The sequence below is a fragment of the Mus musculus genome, chromosome 5 (assembly GCF_000001635.26).
Source record: "Mus musculus strain C57BL/6J chromosome 5, GRCm38.p6 C57BL/6J".
NCBI lineage: Eukaryota > Metazoa > Chordata > Mammalia > Rodentia > Muridae > Mus > Mus musculus.
In genome coordinates this window covers 115,631,904-115,647,395 of record NC_000071.6, presented here as the reverse complement: position 1 = coordinate 115,647,395, position 15,492 = coordinate 115,631,904, and the positions used below count along the sequence as shown (strand labels likewise).

The 15,492-nt window shown below is 53.4% G+C and overlaps 1 protein-coding gene and 1 non-coding gene across 3 annotated transcripts; both read right to left on the bottom strand.

The window, feature by feature from the left end:
- Positions 1 to 237: 237 nt before the first annotated feature.
- Positions 238 to 15,492, bottom strand: Rab35 (RAB35, member RAS oncogene family). 2 transcript variants are annotated; one of them, NM_198163.1, is made up of 6 exons: positions 15,198 to 15,409; positions 9,630 to 9,680; positions 7,193 to 7,316; positions 3,904 to 4,028; positions 3,697 to 3,821; positions 238 to 1,763 (listed from the first exon to the last, which is right to left on the bottom strand). In NM_198163.1, exons 1-6 carry the CDS (start codon positions 15,247 to 15,249, stop codon positions 1,635 to 1,637), a joined length of 606 nt encoding a protein of 201 aa, NP_937806.1. In that variant the 5' UTR covers positions 15,250 to 15,409; the 3' UTR covers positions 238 to 1,634. The 2 variants fall into 2 exon arrangements, with proteins under 2 accessions (NP_937806.1, XP_006530563.1); XM_006530500.4 differs by lacking the exon at positions 3,697 to 3,821 and having other exon boundaries at positions 1,657 to 1,763; positions 15,198 to 15,492.
- Positions 1,764 to 1,823, bottom strand: Mir7030 (microRNA 7030). Its single transcript, NR_105997.1, has one exon. It is a non-coding gene; the product is annotated as a microRNA 7030 (primary transcript).

Sequence of the window (15,492 nt, the reverse complement as noted above, 5' to 3'; positions counted from 1 at the left end):
TGGCAAACACTCCCATCCTGGCTTCCCATGTGTTCAGAAGCATGTCACTTGCCCAGAACAACAGGCCCTGGGTCAGCCAAGGCAGGCCTGCAGACAGTCTCTGCCTCAACTCCCAGCTCACCGGAACCATGTGGAGTCGCCTAATGCTTGACCCTGAAGTGTCTTCCCCAAACCCAGCCTGATGCTCAGAAACACAGAACCACAGCTTTTGACAATTTGGACAAGTGGAGAGACAGGTGAGAAGAAAGCCCCAGTTTTATTGATTGAAAACCCATCCACAGTGTTAACATGGAAAATCTGCAGTATTCTGTGATGATTGTCCAGTCAGGACTGTGCCTGGAAATCGCCTAGGAAAGAAAATCTAAAACACATTATGTGTCCAAATCAGTTCTTCTGAGTTACGTGATCCTTCAGGGGAAGGGGGACCAAGTGTGGGGAAGGGAGGAGTAACCAAATGCAGATCACCCTAGTGGGTGGCTAGGTGAATACTGGCTGCCCCCACCCCACTGCCGCTTCTTCCCAGTGGCTAGAAAATCTTCCTACCACCTTCATACTAAAAACACATCTGTCAGTAATGCAAAAACCACCAGTCGGTCCCAGCTTGAGGTGCCTTCCCAGAGCCCAGCAACCCCTGGCTCTGGCACAGGCGCCTGGTGCTACATTACAGACTTTCTTTCTCCAGTGGGAGGCCCTCGAGCACACAGGTATGAGGGTGCAAAGCCAGCCTTTCCCATGGAAGGGAGAGCGCCTAGCCCTGCACTCAACAGAAGCCATACACCTTTTCTAAAAATACTGAGCCCGATGTGGGACAGTCATATCTTTTGCTATTGAGCCAATCAGATCTCAAGGAAATAATCGTGAGGAACTTAGTTCATTTGATTTGGCTTCATTGGCTGTATTTGTTAAAATGCTCCTCCTTGCGAGCTCCGTCTCTTTACAGATGTCCCACTACCTTTCTGCGGGAACTGAAACATGTTGGGTAAGTGAGAAGCCATGGCTCTCCTGGGTCTGTAGCAGAGGCATCTAGAAGGCAGAATGAGAAACCTGTTGTCCAAAAGGGCAGGACTGAGTTCCTCTGTGGAAGGAACTGAAGGCCTAGCGGCCAGCAGAGGGCAGGGCCTGTGTGGAGCCAGGTTCCCAGCTCCCAGAGCAGCTGTAGGGTAGGAGCCATGTGGAGTGCACTCCATGGGCCAGGGATGAATGGCCAAAGACTCGGCTAGGACACGAGGTTGGCTCCTCCGGAAGCTGCCGTCGAGCTGGGACGGAGGGCTGGGGAGGGTCTGTTGCAGCAGGTTGGCAGGAAGGAGCCAAAAGCCAGAGCAGGCTGAGGGTGTGCAGCTGGTTAATGCAATATACACTATGTACAAACTGGTTAATCAGTCCACTCAGCTGGCAGCGTCCTCACCAGGTCCATGCGCCTCGGCAGGGAAGAGGGCACCGTGGGGAAGGGCGGGCTCGTCCAACACCTTCTTGGCACTCAAGGGGAAAAGGGGAGGAAGTGCCGATGGCGCCTCCCCATACAAAAAACGTGGCGAGAATTCTTTAAATAACGGCACTAAACTGAGACTGTCCCCCGAGGCCTCCAGGCCTCAGGCTGGGAGGGATGCAGTGCAGTCTCTGCTGGGGCTGGGGCATTAGCAGCAGCGTTTCTTTCGTTTACTGTTTTTGGTGAGCTTCACCACATCGTTCTGTTGTTGCTGCTGCTGTTTCGCCAAGTTGTCTTTCTTTGCTCGCAGAACCAGCTCTGTGATACAGTTGAACATCTGGAGAGATAACAGAGCAAGGCTGACCCCGTGGACTAGCACAGCCACCTCCCCAGGATATTTCTATTTCTCTGTGAACTGCATGTATGTCCTCAAGACCTTAGTGTGTGCATGCACACGTGTTGCAGGGTGTTTTGCCATGACTCTGTAGCCCAGCCTAGCCTTAAACTCACAATCCTCCTGCTGCCTCTGCCGTGCTAGGGCTACAGGTGTGAACTGTGTGCCCTCAAAACACATTCTACTAAGGGGTCCTCACCTTAACCAGCACTGAGACCCTTTAAAACTGTTCCTCCTCATGTCCTGGTGACCCCCAACTACAAAATTATTTTGTTGTTACTTAATAACTGTAGTTTTGCTACTATTATGAATCAATGTAAATATCTGTGACCCCTGTGAAAGGGTCATTCGACCCCAAAGGGGCCACGACCCACAGGTTGAGACCTGCTGCTCTAGGCAGAGGGAGTGGCATTAAAGGCTGAAAGCCTGTAGCTGTCTTGGGGAGTCCATCTCTTACGGGTTCGCTGGGCCCCTGGAACTGGAGTCACGGCCAGGTGTGAGCTGCCTGGCAGGGGCACTGGGAATGGAGCTCAGGCGCTCTGCAAGAGTGGTACAACCAACCATTGAGCCAGCTCCCCAGCCCTTTTTTTTAAGATTCATTTATTTATTATATGTAAGTACACTGTAGCTGTCTTCAGACACTCCAGAAGAGGGAGTCAGATCTTGTTATGGATGGTTGTGAGCCACCATGTGGTTGCTGGGATTTGAATTCCAAACCTTTAGAAGAGCAGTCAGTGCTCTTACCCACTGAGCCATCTCACCAGCCCCCCAGCCCTTTTTAATACAGCTAGAAGCTTTCAACTAGAACCTTCTGGCAAGACAAAGGGATGTCGCTCTGCATGTAGACAGAAGGAAGTCACTGCCTGTCCACTTGTCACTACCTCCCTGCAGTGGGGCCAGAAACTGCCTAAAGCTTTCCCTGACTACCCAGTGTCCTAGTCAGAGGAGCCAACAAGCCACAGGCCCACTCTGCCCCAAAAGGCAGGAGCAGCTGCAGTCGTGGAAGGAACAGAAAAGCTAAACTAAAAGCTCAGACATCCTTGGACCCAGAGAGATGACCCAGGGCCCAGAAGCTTGTACGTGCCTTTGACAGGGGGAGCACAGCAGGGCATCTGACAAGCACCCCTCTCCAGCTCCATGGTCTCTGATGCCCTCTTGTGGCTTCTGCATGTGCACAAGTGCGTCCACACACACATGTACACAAGGCTTTGTAAAGAGGGTTGAGCTAACATCTCCACCTATTTAGCAAGCATGCTGTATAGAGTACTCGGCACGCCTCAGCTCACTCGATCCTCCCTGTGTACACATGAGCAAAGGAATCTCGCAGAGGGAGGTCGGTCCTGGCCCGGCTCTATGAAGCCCACCTTCCCTAGCACCTCTAGACCAGGGAATGGGCCACGTGGGGCCTGTGGCGAAAGCTCTAGCTTTTCTTCCTCAGAGTCACAGCCTGGAGGGAGGCATGAACCAAAACCCCAGGAACTTCTCGGCAGGCGCCCTTGCACACTGGAGGCCAGGAAAGTGAGCAACCTAGAGGGGCAGGGAAGAGGTAGTAGCGATGGACTCAAGGAAGGGCCAATAGGAAGCAGCTGGAATAGAGGCTGCGTGGCTTTGGGATGGCAAAGGCCAGGCCATGACTCCACCTCTCACCGTAGTTCCTAAGGCTACTCGTATTCAGTAAGAGAAACTTCAGTTTTCCTCTAAGAAAATCTGCCCCAGAGGACAGCTGAGCTAAGAGCTAAGACCTGCCCAGCAGACAGGGCCTGCCCAGCAAGGCAGCCAGCGGTCACTCGGGGGCCTGGAGTGGGAGAAGTCTGAGGTGGAGAACAGAGCCCTGGGTTCTCCCCTGCCCTGTGCCCAGGGCTCAGCCGGAGCTTACCTCTTCCACATTGACGTTCTCCTTGGCACTGGTCTCAAAGAGCTGGATCCCCATCTGCCCGGCAAATTTGTAGGCATCTTCTGTCTCTACCACCTTCCGCTCAGGGTCATCATTCTTATTGCCCACTTTAAGACAAAGCAGAGTCACCCGCCTGCAAGAACTCCAGTGCAGGTCCCCCGCCCTCCCCGCCCTCAGGCCCAGCCTCACCTAATATTCGGCACACATCGTCACAGTTCTGGTTGATTTCATGAAGCCATCGCTTGACGTTGACAAAGGACTCGGCACTAGTGACGTCGTAAACCACAATGACCCCATGGGTCCCCCGATAATACCTGTAGGGCCAAGATGTGCATTAGGGCTTTGGCTGGGGACAGAGCTGCTTCCCTGGGCCCTGCCTGCTGCATGACAGTGGCTGGGGAAGGTGCGGGCGCCCAGGCCCAGCCCAAGCCCTGCACCAAGCCTTGACCACCAGCAAGACAGGCTGCCCCAGCCCCACTGGCTTCTCAGGCCTGTCCCTGGCAGCTAACAGTCCAGGGTGAACCAGGCCTGAAGAGTCACCATGCTGACTCAGGGCGCCGTAAGCTGGAAACGTCTTTCAAGTTCTTTTATTTTTAGAATTCAGGCGGCTTCTGTGTTTGACATCATGTTATCACCATCCTTGTTTAAATGTTCAAACTTTCTTTCCAATCTCAGTAGTAAAATGCCATCCCAGGAGGCTGCACCTACACAGAGCCATGGCAAAGCGCACCCCTTTCCCCATGGGCAGTGACACTTTTCTTCCCGCTTTTGGCAGAGTGTGCCAATGAGGAAGACCATGGCGGCTACACAGGCCTCCAGCAACTGTAGAAGAGACCCAACTAACCCTGGAGACCCGAGCCAGCCAGAAGGTCTGGAAGGTAGCTGGCTGCCATCACTGCTCTCTGAACATCTGCTACCCAGAAAGCCAGACAGCACCAACCCTGCAGCACAGGGCCTTAGGCCTCGGAGCGCCAGAGGCCAAGCATCGTCCTTGGCCTCTAACCCCAAGACTGTCCCTCTGAGCCTTGTCTCTAAAGCTACCTATTCTTGACCACTAAGGTCTTTTTGTTTTGTTTTTCGAGACAGGGTTTCTCTGTGTAGCCCTGGCTGTCATGGAACTCACTGTAGACCAGGCTGGCCTCGAACTCAGAAATCCACTTGCCTTTGCCTCCCAAGTGCTAAGATTAAAGGCGTGCGCCACCACTGCCCGGCGACCACTAAGGTGTTAAACACCTAAAATACAAACGCAGAAAGCAGGGTGCCTCCTGTCCTGGGTTTCAAGATGACTACACCAGGATCCACAGCCCAGACTGGTGAAGGGATCCCCGCTGTCTATTCGCCATAGTCAGATCATAGCTGAGAAGTGGAACCTGGTCTTGTCTCTGAAAGACACGGACTCTGCAAGTGGCCTTGCTTGCATCCTACCCCTTACTTCGCTTCCTATAAAATGGGGTGTGAGTACAGACGTCTAAGAGACTGTGAAGACAAGATCACAGATGCCACCCGAGGCTGGGAACAGTTCAAAGACAGCGCAGGGTGCTCTTCACTATCAGGACAAATGTTCCTCCACGGCAATCTGGAGTCCCAAATGAGGGTGGCAGAACCAAGAGTGGGCGGGCGGGCAGGGCAGGGCAGCCCCAAGGGCAGGACACCACACTCTACGCAGACTTGTTCCAAGGCTGCAAGCATTTGTGGCTTTGAGGGAGCCTGGCAGTCCCACTATCTCAGCTCAGGACCCCTAAACCAACTTGGCCCTGGTCCCTCAGCAAACTCCTGCCCTGAGCACTACTAGCTTAACAGCATAGCTTGGTGGATGCCTCTAGAGCAGAAGTGCATATGAGAGCCACATGGACAGACACACATTCCTGCCGCAGAAGTACAAACAGCAGAACGCCTCTGTAACCTTTCCTTTGCTGAAGATACCAAGAAATGGCACACCACTCTCCATTCCGGGAGAGCCTTGGCCAGGGCAGGGCCATGGGTGACCCATACCTCTGGCTAGCAGGACACCAGGGCTTCTAGGCTTCTGACCCAGGTCTCTCACATCCCCTGCCTTGCTCATCTTTGCTCCAGCTGGGCCCAGCTGCAGCCTTAGCACCCAGGTCTGTCTCCTAGGCCAGCGCAGGCTCCACTCCTCTCACTGTTCCCAGCCACCCGAGGGCCACAAAGATCCTTCCTCAGGAAAGCGCTCTTTTAGCAGACCGAGTACAGCCACTTACTTCCATTCCTACAACACCAAAACATTCAGCTATTTCAAGAGCCCCTCTTCCTCACCAGCCACTTTCAACATGGGGATGGGTCTCCACGGCCCCCTTGGTAGGCCCTCAAGTGCCTTCTACCTCAGAACTGGCCATGCGGCAGGGCCTAACCTTGGTTTTTCAGATGGGACAGGGCCCTGTACCAAGGGAGCCCTGGACCGTGGCACTTATACCCACTACAGTACGACCCACACACCAACCTCACCCTCTCAGCTGAGCAGCCCTGTGCTTCCCTGATGACAGGATGGGGAACATTGCCCTGAGATGTGCAACTGTTTATAAGGAAGGCCAGCGAGGTGTCCGCAGAGGCCAGCCCTGCACGCACCATGGAGCCCCCTTCTCAGAAGCACCTTCAACTGTGAGAAATGGCCCATGCCTTCAATCCCAGCCGAAGCAGGTAGACATCTGTGAGCTCGAGGGCAGCCAGGGCTAAACAGTGAGGCCCCGTCTCACACACTCAGAGCCGCCTTATCTGTAGAATGGAGTTACAGCACAGAGAACACAGAAAGCCAAAGTGACCCATGAAAAGTCCAGACCTAGAGACCAGAACTCGAGTCTCAGAACTCAGGCAAATCTGAGGCAAAAACCTCTGGACAGACAGGGGCACAGAAGCTGGGCAGCTCGCCCAGGACACAGAGCAGAACAAACGTTTAAATTCCGGTTTCATGAGCACCTAAGAACTCGGACTCTGCATGACTCCACGCTGGAGTGAGTTCTACAGAGACACTGACAGACACCGGAGATGTAGAGGAAGGAGCCCACATCTGTCAGAGCCACCTCTGAGGAGTCAGGATGGGTGACCAGAGACTGCACAGAACAAACTGACACCACCAAGAACTGTCAGCAGCTCAGTGGGCACCAGAGAAAGGCTTGTCACCCAGGGAGGCAAATACTGCTGCTGTTGCCACCTGAGGACAAAGGAACTGCCAGCATATAGAACTGAGAGAGTGCCCATGAGTGAGTGACAGCCTCTGCCAGAACAGATACCAGGGCCAGGGCTCAGGGGCTCCGCTGTTACACACCCCTGGCCCTGATGGCTACCACCACACACCACGGCATCTTCAGGAAAGGAAAGCATAGCTGCCACCACTCACTGAGGCCAGCAGCCACCTCAGCCTCACCTCTCCTCACACCCAGGACATTTCTACCACACTATTTCCATTCAGCAATGTCACGCAACTGCAGGCAAACACCCAAGGCCAGGGGTTCAGGGGACTCACGTAGAGGTGATGGTGCGGAAGCGCTCCTGCCCTGCCGTGTCCCAGATCTGCAGCTTCACCTTCTCCCCGTTGATCTCCACAGTCCGAATCTTGAAATCCACTCCGATTGTGGTGATGTAGCTGCCTGCACGGAGGCAGCCTGTTATTCAGAGCCCATCGGTCCCCAGCCCCAGCCTGCCCCACCCCACTGTGTGGGCCCCATCCAGGCTAGGCTAAGAGGAGCGGCCTGAACCCAGAGAGTTTACCTGCTCTAGCAGACCCACAATGCGAGCGAGACAGGACACAGAGTAAGAAAGACTTTCAGAAACACGCTATGAATGACATTAGAATGCAAAGTGACAGAGGAGGCCTTTACTGAAGGGCAGGGGAGGGACATGTTGGCTGTGACCTGAGAATGGAGCACCTCTCCAGCCTGGGTTTCTCTTTGTATTGGGGTGAGGACAGCCTTCAAAGCTGACTAATAGGAGGGGGACAACAGCAACATAGCCACGGCAGATTTGGGGTTTGTGAGGCTAAGCCCAGGTAAGAGAGAGGAAGGAGTCCGGCCTTTGTGTACTACTAAGAACTTCCACTGTTTCACAGCAAAGAAACCTTTGAAATGGCTCTTAGGACATCTCTGTGGAAGATGCATTTAAGTACACCATCTACTTCAGTAGTCCACTGTGATGCAGGTTTACAAACACCGTGGGTCCCACTGCATCCAGAACACACCAAGATCCTCTTTCAAAGGACCAGAGAGCCATGTGAAGTGTGGCAAGACATTGGAAAGGTAAAAGTTCAAGGTGAGGCAGAAATGAAAGCAGGAAGGTAGTAGAACGCTTAGCAGAATCTGTGATGGGGAATGACAGCCCCAGCAGGGCAAGCACCTAGACAGCAGGCCAGCATCCGGTACCTTGCGGGGCCAGCAGCTCCTCCCTTATGAGCAAGCAAAACAAAACGCAAGGAAGAAAGCTAGAACCGGATTCTGAGGAACAGTGGTTCTTAGCTAGGGTGGCTTTGCTCCCCAGAGAACACATGGAGTAATCAGAGACAATTTTAGCCATCACATTGCACCCGGCATCTGGTGAGCCACAAAGGGCCTGGGCTCAATTCCCAGCACCCACATGGAGACTTACCACCGCAGACAGACTAGCAGACAAAAACCCAAGCTACAGTTACAGAGGAAAGGCTGATGGCACGTAGGTGAGCATAGTTTCCCTGAAAAGCAACTGCAGCCCTGGTGAGGTGGGGCTCAAGCGGGTCAAGGTGCTTGCTGCCAAACGGGATAACCTGGGCGAGTCCCACAGGATGGGAAGAGAGAACTCACTCCCGAATGCCCTCTCTCCTACACAGCCACACCATGGTGGTCTAAAGGAGAATGACCCCCACAGGGTCATACACCTGATGCTTAGTGACCAGGAAGTAGAACTGTTTAAAGAGATGACAAGTATTAGGAGGTGTGGCCTTATTGGAGAAAGTGTGTTACTGTGGGGTAGGCTTTGAGGTTCTAAAGCTCGTGTCAGGCCTAGGCCAGGATGTAGCTCTGAGCTCCTGTTCCAACCCAATACTTGCCACCATGCTCCCTGCCATGATGTCAACGGACTAACCCTGACACTGTAAGCTAAGCCCCCAATGCTTTCGTTTATAAGAGTTGTGGTGATTGGGGGCTGGAGAGATGGCTCAGTGAGTAAGAGCACCGACTGCTCTTCCGAAGGTCCTGAGTTCAAATCCCAGCAACCACATGGTAGCTCACAACCATCCATAACAAGATCTGACGCCCTCTTCTGGTGTGTAAATAAATCTTAAAAAAAAAAAAAAGAGAGTTGTGGTGGTCACGGAGTCTCTTCACAGCAGTGGAACAGTGATCAAGACACATGGCATGTCCCTTCACATACCATGGCAGGTCCCCTTCGCCCTCAGCTTCAGTCAAATTAGTAAGTTTTTAAAAAAGCAATTTGGCAGAACCAGGCAAAGTTGAAACACCCTAGACCCTATGCCCTAGTAACCTCACTTCTATGTGTACAAAAAGAACAGTGTATCCAAGCTGGGTGTGGTGGCGCACGCCTTTAATCCCAGCACTCGGGAGGCAGAGGCAGGCAGATTTCTGAGTTCCAGGCCAGCCTGGTCTACAAAGTAAGTTCCAGAACAGCCAGGGCTACACAGAGAAATGCTGCCTCAAAACAAAAAAACAAACAAACAAACAAAGATATGTACCATCCAGTATATGTAGTAGGACTTTAAACTCCTAAACGTGAACACAAAGATACTCTGGGTAGGGAAGTGGGGGCCAGCAGAGGCCTTTTGTGAAGAGATGGACCAAGCAGAACACAGAGGCTTCCTTCCTGAGCCCCCAAAGCCCCACTTCCCCTCATCCAGAATCAGACAGAGCAGATGGGTGCTGGGACAGGGTCAGGGATCCCAAAACCAAACACCCCAACAGCACCCAGGGAGGACTCACCTGAGAAGGTGTTGTCTGCGAATCGTAACAGCAAGCTGCTCTTGCCCACACCTGCAACACAGAGCACATGAGATAAGCTGGGGGAGGAGGTTCCTCCTTTTAGCCCATCCTTCCTTAGCCCAGTGGGGCCAGAATTCTTCTCAAGGGCAGCCTGTCTCCCCGCACAGCAAGAACATCTTCCACTCAATCGCTGACCTTTCCCTCCGTCTCATGTAAGACAAGCTGCTCCCAAACCCTCTGGGGGAGATGATGGAGGGACTCATGCCCAGGCCCTGCTCTGTGGGCTGCCCCAGCAGCCTGGAGGAAGACACCAGACAACAGAGACACGCAAGAGGAAGGTCAAGCAAACGAGACCTGTCCAAGTGCGTCCTCAGCAAACTTCATGCCACTTTAGTTTGCACAGAAACTCAAAGGTGGAAAGAGCCCCTGATTTTATCAGGGATATTCTGTAGGTGAAGAAAGTGAGGATCACACGACCAGAACCCCTACTTGGTGACCACCCGAGTGCCTGGGCCTCTGGACTTGCCAATGCAGCTCCTTGATGTGCCTTGCAAACATGCCCGCCTGCTCGCCCGCCCCCTCCAGACCGCCAAACACAGTGACTCTGGTTGGCAAGAACACCAACCTGCCTCCTGCCCTCTGCCTCCACCACCCCAAAGTGGCTAGATCAGCCAGCCTCAGAATAAAGATAGTCGCACACTCAAGTCTATGTGGTGGCTCCTGATGCTCCCAAGAATTCCAACTCTGTCTCTTCACATGAGGAAACCAAGGCTTACGGAATGAGCAGCTAAGACCTAAGGTTCCCCCAGTAAAAAGTAAGCCCAGATTCAAGTCCAGGCTTCTGGAGCAGCACTGGACACCTCTGCTGAGAGCCTGCCAGCTTGTTTGTTCCTTCCTTCCTTCCTTCCTTCCTTCCTTCTTCCTTTCCCTTCTCCCCCTCTTTTTTTTGGGGGGGGGTGGTGTTGGAGATTAATTACCACCTAGCCTCAGTCAGACTTGAACTCACAGTAGTACAGGATGACCTTGAATCCAATTCTTCTGCCTCTACCTCCCAAATACTGGGGCTATAGGGATGCTGGGGATCGAACCCAGGACTCTGTGCATGTGAAACAAACATTCTACCAACTGAACTATACTCCTAGCCCTGAATGGGGGCATTTTCAGCCCCTTTAATAGAAATGCAAATGACTTCAGTTTCTTTGAAAAGCAATTTTGCAGTACCAAGAAAACTTTAAATACCCCAGACATCCTCACTTCTGTGGAACTGCTACACAAGAACAAGCACAGTGTATCCCAGTAATGAAGCATGACTTAAAACAAAAGCAGCCAAAAGATATATATGTGTGTGTGTGTGTGTGTGTGTGTGTGTGTGTGTGTATGTATGTGTGTGTGTGTGTGTGTATGTGTGTGTGTGTATGTGTGTGTGTGTGTGTGTGTGTGTGTGTGTATGTGTGTGTGTGTGTATGTGTGTGTGTGTGTATATATATATATATATATGTATGTATATATATTTATAAAAAATAAGCAGAGCATGTCGTGTCAGCCATCCTCCTCGTGCAGCCTTTACAGGAACCAGCATAAAGTGACCCCACGGCTCCCATACACCTCCCGTCTGTTCTATGTCGAACAGAGACGCCTTCAGAGGCACCAAATCCTATCCTAGGACACCAAAAATGCCCCGTGACTAAAATCAAAATTTAAGTGTATGTCCCTATTATGAGAGAAGCCCAGAGCTTGACTCCAGTTCTGAAAGACAGGGCAGTTCCACCCCAGCGCTCAAGTAGCCAAGGTTGCAAACCACTGCTGCAGACAGCTGTACAACTGTTTCTAACCCAACCCCAGACACCCTCTCCAGGCCACTCCAGTGAAGAACTTGAGTCCAACGGGGTTCTACCTTCCCAAGGAGGGTCTGGGGAGGATGCTCTGCTGCTGAGCACCAGTCAAAGCATCGGCGCACCTGTAGCTCAGCCCTCTGCTCACAATGAATGCCCTTGCTTTGCATCACTTCCTCATTGTTCCGCCATGAGGCTTCCTGCTAAACCCAAAGACAGCCCGGCTTCTGGGCTGGTCCTCACGGTGTCTGCCTGTCACTGACACCCCATTGGCCCACTGCTGCCTCTGCTTCCTCCTGAAAGTCTTCTAAGTCCAGCTTACTCAGCTAAAAGCTCTTTCTAGCCACTGAGCAGTGAATTCTCCAGGACCTAGACCTCCCTTCCCTCACCCTATGTGTTCATTCAGAGCCATGAGCTGAGCCCAGGACTTCATAGCTACCATTTAATGCCCCTCCACAAGCTGACAGTCTCAGTGAAGCCATGCTACACAATGCTATTACAGCAGCATCCCCAGCCGCCAGGGAAGCAGCGCTTAAAACTTGAGGGGCAGGAGACGGCAGGATTTTTTCCCCCTTAGACAGGGTTTGGCTGGCCTGGAACTCTCAATGCAGACCAAACTGGCCTCAGCAGCACAAAGCCACCTACCTGTGCTGGTTTCAAGATGTGCAATACCACATCTGGCTGCCGACACCACCTCCATCATCACCACCACCCTTACCACCTCTATTATCACCACCATCATCAATCATTATCACCAACATCAATTATCCTAGTCTCATGTATCTATAATAGCCAAGGGAGAGAGAGGTACCATCCGCAGTGCCAGCAAGGACTTGAAATCCTTGGCTGCAGAAAACCCACTAGTCACAACATGGTCTGCTGCCATGGGACTTGATACCAACCTCCAACTCTGCTCTTCCTGAGAGGAACAGAAACCAAGATGTGCCACCTCCCAAATATCCCAGCTGCTATCTACCCTACAGATGCACCCAATGAAGAAGTCCAGGGCCCACCTCCAGCACAGCAGCACTTTCTTCTGCCACCTAACCTGAAGGCTTGCTATGCTACACTTGATGCCTCTTGGGAGACAGGGATGTCACCGCTGACCACCCTTCACCCCTGCATGGTACCACAGACCTACCCCAGCTCTGCCCACTGCTCTCCTGGGGCCACAGACCTAACCAGCCTGCTGCAAACTCAGGTAAAGCGGCATCAACTTTAACTCTGCCTCAGTGACCACATTCTCCTGTACCCGCAGACCAACCATGCCCACCTCTCAGCTCCCGTCTACACATCTGTTAAGAGAAGGATTTTAACTAGTGTAACCTCCAGGCTCTGAGAATGAGGGTGACTGGCACCAGTGGGTACGGTTACAAACCAAAAGCCATTGTCAGGACAGCTGAGAGGACAGGACCTCGGGTATAAGGAAAAGATGCCCATGTCCAGGGAATACATTCCAGAAGTGTGTACCACATTGCAGAGGGGGGGGGAGGAGAACTTAGACTTGAAAGCCGCTACACTAGGATCCGGTGAGGCCCGCTGCCTGCCAGCCCAATGCCGCCTGCTCTCAGGGTTAGCACATGGGATTAGAACTCACAGCTCTGCTGCTAAAGCTTAGGGCAGCGAAGGCTTCTCCTCTGAGCCTTGGTTTCCTTATCTGACAAACCACAGAGACCATGGGTGAGCATCAGATAACAGAGTGTCTGTGGATCAGTTGATACACCTTCAGAAGCACACAGTCAAGGGGCCAGGGCAATCAGGCGGTGATGTCATGGTCCCTGCTCCCTGGCTTCCATCTCCCAGGTTCCTGAGTGTCATCTCCGTGGCAGGAGAAACCCAACAGCATAGTGTCTCCTCCTTCCCCATAAGCTGGGCCTGCACTCACACCGAATCTGGAGCTAGTCACACACAGACTGACCAGTGAGTCCTGTCCCCACACCTGACTTCTGAGCAAAAAGAAAAAAAAAAAAAAAAAATCAATACACCATGCGAGGTGCACCGTAAGAAAGCAGGCAGAAACCATTTCCTGGGTTTCACAGAAGAGAAAATGCCAACAAGCTACATCTTCTTGCTGAGTTTGGCCTTTCGAGTTTTGGATATTAACACTGGCCACGTCTTGAGGAGGGATAAAGACCTCTGACCACAGCGGGCTGACTTTAGCTCTGAAAGGAGAGAGATCACCATAATGTCAACAAACCCTCAAGAGCCCAGAAGAATGCCACTAGCTGGGTCCAAGTTCAAGTCTATCTACACAGCTTGCCTAGTTTTCTTTCATTCAAACCACTACAGGTCAGTCTTCCAGCTTTCCAACTCCGCTCCCAGACACAGCTATTCTTCTACCCCAATCCTTTAGGCCTTAGCATTTCCCGACACCTTCCCCCCCTAACAGCAACCCCCTAAGACTTCAGCCATCTTCCACCAGATCCAAACCACCAACCACATCCCAACCCAGCTTCTCCCGTGAGACCAAAATCCACTTATTTCCATGTCCGTCTATGACAGCGTCAGCCAACAAGCCTATATCCTGAGTCTCAGGGGGGACACGGAGCTCTAGTTCCTTGACAATACACAGGCTCTACCACCAACTTGGCTGTCTCAAGTCACATGACCCTCTCTATCCCACACTCCAGTCTGATCTATAAACTTAGCTGCTCGCCAGCCTCCTTCCTAAAACATCACATATTCCTGGCACCTCAGCTAAGCTCCCCTAAACATCCTGGGCCTGCCTCCCTGAACTCACCATCACCCCACAGGACCTGGTCACCTGCCATACTCCAAACACCTCTAAAATGCTTCATCCTTGGCCAGAAACCAGTGTGACTCTCATTCACTGACCAAATGCATTTAAGCACTGGGTACCAGAAGCTGATCTATGAATCAGAGATGGCGCGGTACTGAAAGGTGTGTGGTGTGTGTGTGTTTGTGTACACAAAGCACTTAAAATATTGAATGAAGCACCCGGGTAAGAGAACAGCAAACACTGTCCACCTACTGTGTGCCAAACACTAGTCCCCTCATTAAGTGTGTGCTCACATCAGCCTTGGCAGGCAAATCTACCACTCCCATTCCACAGATGAGAACTGAACCTTGCTGAGACTTAGTAACAATTCTAAAGGAATGCGCTCATGGCTGTACCTGCCGCACCTCATCCAAGCGCACGGCAACCCGGAGACGGGTCCTGGAAATACCCCCATTTCACGGAGCGCTGAGTCTTCACAGGGCGACTCATGCTGCTAACACTGTGAGTTACTTAGAGGTTACTTTATGCCGGGTCAGGCGCTTTTCCCTACTTTCAGCTCACCGAATCATCCCACCGCTCAGCTTAACAAGTCCCCACTTCTCAGATGCAGGAACTGAGGCTCAAGGGAGGCGAGACAACTCGCCCAAGGTCACAGAGCGGCAAAAGCTTGCCTCCCCGGGACTCGAACCCGGCTCTCTCCAACTCCAGCGATCGCGCGACTTGACCAAGGTCACACGTGAGGCAGGAACGAGCGCCGGGGCCGTGCGTGCATCCCGCGCCCTCGGTGCCCCCCGCCCCGCCGAGGAGCCACCCCGGAGTCCCCTCGCTGCGGCCCCCCCGGGGCCTGCGACCCCGCCGAGCTCCGCGCCTCCCGCCCCGCGCGGGCCGCGCCTCCTCGCTCGCTCGCCCGCCCGCCCCGCTCGCCCGCCCGCCCCGAGGCCCCCGCGGGCCGCGCCCGGCAGGGCCCACACCGCCTCCGGCCCCTGCGGCCCTCACCGCTGTCGCCGATGATGAGCAGCTTGAAGAGGTGGTCGTAGTCCCGGGCCATGGCGGGCGGGGGCGGCGGGCGGGCGGGCGCGCGCGCGCGGGCGGGCAGGCGAGCTGGGCGGGCGGGGTCGGTCCTGGCCTCGCGATCCGCAGCTCCCTCCCGGCTGCTCCGGCAGCGGCGGATCCACTTCCCGAACAAACAGCCGGAACTGACAGAAACACCTCCCTCCGCTCCCCCACCTCCGCCTCCTCCTCCTCCTCCTCAGCAGCCGCCGCCGGTGCCGCCGCCTCCCTCCTTCCCGCC